Source organism: Orycteropus afer, unplaced genomic scaffold, assembly GCF_000298275.1.
Source record: "Orycteropus afer afer isolate SDZICR_OR568_19922 unplaced genomic scaffold, OryAfe1.0 scaffold00151, whole genome shotgun sequence".
Lineage (NCBI taxonomy): Eukaryota > Metazoa > Chordata > Mammalia > Tubulidentata > Orycteropodidae > Orycteropus > Orycteropus afer.
The window spans coordinates 8,245,940-8,251,903 of record NW_006921738.1 but is presented as its reverse complement, the minus strand read 5'-3'; the positions used below and the strand labels follow the sequence as shown (position 1 = coordinate 8,251,903).

At 38.6% G+C, this 5,964-nt stretch overlaps 1 protein-coding gene across 1 annotated transcript in view; it reads left to right on the top strand.

Moving 5' to 3' along the window:
• Positions 1–5,964, top strand: part of FGD6 (FYVE, RhoGEF and PH domain containing 6) — a 173,609-nt gene that overhangs the window by 64,648 nt on the left and 102,997 nt on the right. The window contains exons 4-5 of the mRNA XM_042781690.1: positions 4,398–4,465; positions 4,556–4,586. Of these exons, the coding sequence (XP_042637624.1) occupies positions 4,398–4,465; positions 4,556–4,586 (99 nt within the window). The remainder of the gene's footprint in view (positions 1–4,397; positions 4,466–4,555; positions 4,587–5,964) is intronic.

Below are 5,964 nucleotides of genomic sequence, written 5' to 3'. Positions count from 1 at the left end.
GCCCAACCTTCCTTCCGAGGAGTGGCTGGTGGGTTTGAACTGCCAGCCTTCTGGTTAGCAGTCAAATGCCTTAGCCACTATGCTACCAGAGCTCCCACGTTTTCATGTTACTCAACACAAACTCAAAAGCATTGTGCTCTGGTCTTAGGTTCTGAGAAGGTGGCAGCCACCCTTATACACATTTACTTATTCATGAATATTAGTTGCACAGTGGGCCAGGCAATTTGCCAATGTGCAGAAGGATACAAAGGTGAATAGAATTGTAGACTAGAGGGAATTCATATTAGTAAGCAAGTAAGTGCAGTCCATTGTGTTAAGAATTGTAAAGATGGCACAAAGAAGAGAGTAATCCCATCCTTTGGAGGTCCTGGAGAGAGAGAGCATCAAGGCAGTCTTTATAAGCTTTTCAAGTGGGAAACCTTTGAGTGCCATTTTAAAGGATGAGTTGCAGTATGACAGGCAGAAATCTTGGGGAGAGGGGAAGGTCATGGGAGGACAGTCAGGGCAGAAGAAAGGCAAGTGCTTTATTCACATGGCAAAGGAGAGTTTGGTTTTTGTTATCCTTTGGTGATAGGGAGCTGCCAGTGGGTTTCAGACTGAGGAGTAATGTGATGCTGTTTACAATTTAGAAATATTACTCTGGCAGCAGTGTAGAAAATGGATTGTGGTGGGGTGAGCCAAGGAAACTACTTAGGTTATTGCTGTCATAGGCAAGTCATAAGTAGGCAATTGTGGAAGACAGGAAAGGATCCATTAGTTTTAAAGAAATACTCGGCAGCACAGATTGGCAGGACTTAATGACTAAGTTGTGATAATGATAACTGGCAGGGAAGACAAGAAAGAGGAGTCCCGATTTCTAGTCTTAATGAGTGTTTCTATAATATCTAGCATGTAGGCACTTGGTGGCTTGTTTAAAGCTGTTTAGCTGAAGATCATCACATGCTTTATTCTTTATGAAGCTTTTCCTGAATTATGAACCTTGGCCTTCTTGTGATCTTTTTCTCCTTCAAGATGTCAGCCTGTTTCATAGTTGTCCTTATATATAGTTATTTGTGTACTTGATTTGCTCTTCATATTTACTTTTTTTTTTTTTTTAATTTTTCCTGTGGCTATCATGTCAGCTATCTCATTGGGGGGGTTTCTCTCATTTTCTTACTTAATTCTTGAAGACTGGGGCTATATCTCTTATATATCTTTAATTTCCTCTTCTAAGAGCCACTTCTGTGTCCCAATCTCAGACCTACTAATTCTAATCTCAGAATTAGAACTTCAAAGAGAGTTATGGGTAGTCTGAAAGTTAACTGTCCCTGGTGATTAGTGATTTAGGGCTTGGCTGCTAACTGGAAGTTCAGCAATTCGAACCCACCAGCAGTTCTGCAAGAGAAAGATGTGCCAGTCTGCGTCTATGAAGATTTAAAACCTTGGAAGTCCTATGGGTCAGTTCTACTCTGTCCTTTAGGGTTGCTGTGAGTTGTAATTCTACTCAACATCAGTGGGGTGGTTTTTTTTTGTTGTTGTTGATGTTTTCAAACTTAGGTGCAAAATAATGAATCAGCTGGCACTGAATCTTACTTTATTCTACTAACCTTCCATTTGATCTCATTCACCCCTGTGACTTCAACTACCATTTATAAGCTAATGGTTCTCAATGTGGTGAAAAAAAAAAACGTAAAAATAAAGTTTTCCTTTACAGGTACTGTATCTCTCTGACTTCTTATGAAAATGAAGATGATTGTAATAATAAGATCTAAATTTGAACATCAGCAACCCAGGGAGGGGTCGCTATGAGTTGGGTCCGACTCAACGGCACATAACAACAACAACATAAGATCTTAAGGAATTATCTCCTAGTTTAGTTCTTTGAAAAGAACTCTGGTGGTGTAGTGTTTAAGGCATTTGGCTGCTAACCAGAAGGTCAGTGGTTCAAACCCACCAGCCACTCTGCAGAAGAAAGATGAGACAGTCTGCTTCTCTAAAGATTTACACAGCCTTGGAAATCCAATAGGGGTTGCTGTGAGGTGGAATCAACTCGACAGCAGTGAGTTTTTTGGTTTAGTCCTTTGAATGACACTAAATGAATGAGTTTTGATGTACATACAGAGTATAAGCAGACATGCTTTTTAAAAAGAATTAAAATGTAATTTTCAGAAGGGCTTCATTTACACTTAGCTTATTATAGTTAAACTGCATCTATTTTTATTCCTTGGTTTTGACACTGAAATTCTGGAAACAGGTTAAAAAATTTTTAAAAATAAAGAACTAAGATAGTCCTTTGACCCAGCAAGTTGATGCTCAGGAAGCAATCCTTCTAGGATCATCTGTGATTTCAACGTAGAAGGAAAGACTATCATTTTTTTCTTATGTCATTTCATTGATGACTGACATGGTCTGGTATGGTCACTTTTTATGCTTATTGTGACGTCCAAACTATGCCTTGGGCAGCACAGAACAGCGGTGCCCTGGGGTTCCCAACACCTGCAGAGAGGCCTCTCTATAACCAGATCTGACATTTGTTCTTGCAGAAACGTCAGAGCATTTTCCTTTTAATAGCAGCAGGCATACTTTATTCATGTAGGTGTGATATCTAAAATGTTAAGTTGCTTATTCCTTATTTGTTCTTATTTTCCCTTCACTGACATTTTAGTGTTCAGATATTTCACTAGAATAAAAATGGAGAGAAACACTTCTCATTTTCTCCAATTCCTAGGCACCGAAGCCTTACTAGCAGTTGTTGTTGTGACCCTTTCTTTATCCATTGCCTAGTCCTGCCCCATCCCCATGATTGGTTGCAGATTGGACTGTTACAGTCCATAGGGTTTTCACTGGCTGATTTATGGAAGTAGATCATCAGGTTTTCTTCCCAGTCCATCTTAGTCTGGAAGCTGTGCTGAAACATATTCAGCATCATCGTAATACACAGGCCTCCAGTGATGGACGGGTAGTAGCTGCACATGAGGTGCATTGAACCCAGGTCTCCCACTTGGAAGGTGAGAATTCTTCTGTTGCTCTATCACTGCCCCAAGATCTATCAGTATTTAAAAGAAAACAGCAATAACAACTACCACTCTCCTGAATATTGAGAGCTCTTTCCTAGTCACTTTTTTTTTTTCTTTTCCCCAAATGTGTACATTTTTGTCCCTACTAAGGCATTTGAACAGAGGAGCTGTGGTGGTGCCCTGGTTAAGACATTCAGCTGCTAGCGAGAAGGTCAGTGGTTTGAACCTACCTGCTGCTCCATGGGAGAAAGTTGAGGTACTCTGCTTCGACAGTGATTTACAGCCTTGAAAACCCTATGGGGGAAGTTGTACTCTGTCTTAAAAGGTTGCTATTAGTTGGAATCAACTTGATGGAATTGGTTGGGTTTTTATTTTTGGCTATAGGCATTTGATTTTCACACAAAGCAGTATATATTAGGAGAATTTCATTTCAGTTGTTTAGAATAAAACTGCCTTCAATCTAAGAGCATATTTCTCAAATATATTTTAAGGAAATTGCAGAAGCCTGTGGCTTTAATGAAGAGCTCTTATAGTGCAGTGATTAAGATATCCAGGTGCTAACTAAGAGGTCTGTGGTTCGAACCCACCAGCTGCTCTGTGGGAGAAAGATGAGGCAGTCTGCTTCCTTAAAGATTTTTATAGCATTGGATACCCTATGGAGCAGTTCTACTCTGTTCTGTAGGATTGCTGTGAGTCAGAATTGACTCTTTTGGTTTGGTGCCTTAAACGTTGACTTCCATTATAGACTGTGATTAAGATTTCTTTTCATACTGCTTTTAAGTTGTCTGACTTAGAATAGCTTTACAGTGAAGTTCAGTTGGGAGCTGTGGTGGCATAGTGCCTAAGGCATTTGACAGCTAACCAGAAGGCTGGCAGTTCAAACCCACCAGCCACTCCTTGGAAGGAAGGTTGGGCAATCTACTTCTGCAGTGATACCACCTCGGAAACCCAAGGAGGGGTTGCTAGGAGTCGAATCCGACTGGACGGCAGTGCGTGCGAAGTTCACTTACACATCTCTTTTGGATATTCAGTAGTAATTCTTAAATTATGTGTTTGCACCCAAAGGACTCACGTTCATGTGATATCTGTAGGGGCTAATTCCTCTACCAAGTGTGACTTTTCAGTTTTGAACCATTGACAGCTCCAGCAAGGCTCTGGACCTCCTCAGGGCCGTTGGTCAGTCCAGCACTGCTGATGGTGAGGATTTCCGATTGCCCTCACTCCTCCTGGTGTATCCCTGATCTCATTTTCTGTGTCTACCTTTTAAGATATCATACACTATGAAGTGTGTGTTAGTAGAAAATTTGCAAGGGATAGAGTTAGAATTTGTATGTTACTAGTTCAAAGCTGATCTTTATTACTTTATAAGTTCATGCTTTCTTAATGTCCTCTTATCCACAGGATGAAGATAATGGGATGAAATGTAAAGTTCATCACATTGCCAAGGAGATCATGAGCTCAGAGAAAGTGTAGGTATCTAGTTACTAATTTAGAGTATTTTGCCTCTTGGTTCATTTAAAACATGCCTTTCATTCCTGTTTTTTTTTCCCCCTAAACAGGTTTGTAGATGTGTTAAAACTTTTGCATATTGTAAGTATCCTCTAATATTTTTTAAAATCTCAAACTATCTTTCTGCTTCTTTCTGTGCCCCCAAAAGTTATTCAGTATAAGTAATTTAAATGAATCCCATGCTTATACATGTATGTTATTTTAATTCAAGTTTATATTTTTCAGTTTCACACACATGTGTAAATACAGAAATTTTCTAAAATGTATGTATCTTATATGCGTAGATACACCTGAATGCTTGTTTGCTTTTTTTTTTTTTTACATTTTTATTATGATTTGGATGGAAGTGTACAGAGCAGATTCGTTTTCCATACAGCAGTTCATACACATTTTGTTTTATGACATTGACTGCAATTCCCCACAATGTAACAGCTTTCTTCCCACCTCTCCCTGTGTCCTTCTTTCCTATGCATTCCTGCCCCCTGAGCTATCTTCTTGAGCAAATACTGTTCTTCTGATTTCCCGTGATCCATTGTTCTAAGGAGTATATCTACATGGTATAAATGTTTACCCTATATACCTGTCTATTGTTTGGCTGGAAGCCATGGGATTGAGTTAAATTTCAGGCCTGAAGGGTAACTAGAACCTATAGTCTTGGGAGTTTCACCAGTCTCTATCAGACCAATAAGCCTGGTCTTTTTTATGATTTTGAGTTTGTTCCACATTTTTCTTCTACTGTATCTAGGATCTAAACTTTCTATCTTCTTAATAAAGAGCTTTTTAATATGATAATATCTCTCCTTGGCCATCTACAGAAGATCTGCTCTCAGTAGAATTTTGCATTAGCATTGTATAAAGAACATTACAACTAACTTTTTAAAGTCCTGTTTTCCATTTTTATAGCTGTCAACTTGAATTGAGAAAAAATTATGATATGTTAAGTACATGTTCACTTTTCTCACACACTCCTTTGTACCTGCAGTTTTTCACAAGTTTCATCAAGCATTGGCAGTTAAAGAGTTTTTACTGTTATTTTATTCCAATTATATTTTGGCAAAAAATAAAGACTTAACAAAAGAAAAAGGGGTAAAGTAAAAGAAACAATGAAGAAAGAAATTGAGGTGATAATTCACTTTGATAGTATAATTATTAACATCATCTTAATTGCTGAGAAATGGTAAATTCACAAAATAGACACCATTTATGATTCTGTAAAGGATATCATTATTTTCAGTTTTCCTCCTAATAGGTGCCTGTGAACATGATTAGTGAGTTACCAACAATTCTATACTTGGTCCAGTGGAAACATGGAGGTCTAATTCTTGTCTGAAAAAGCTCAGTTTTTATTGGCAAGTAGCTACTGGGATCTTAAAAGCTAGCAAGCTGCCATCTAGATGCAACGATGGGTCTCTCCTCATCCAGAGCAAAGAAGAATGAAGAAAACCAAAATTCATGGAAA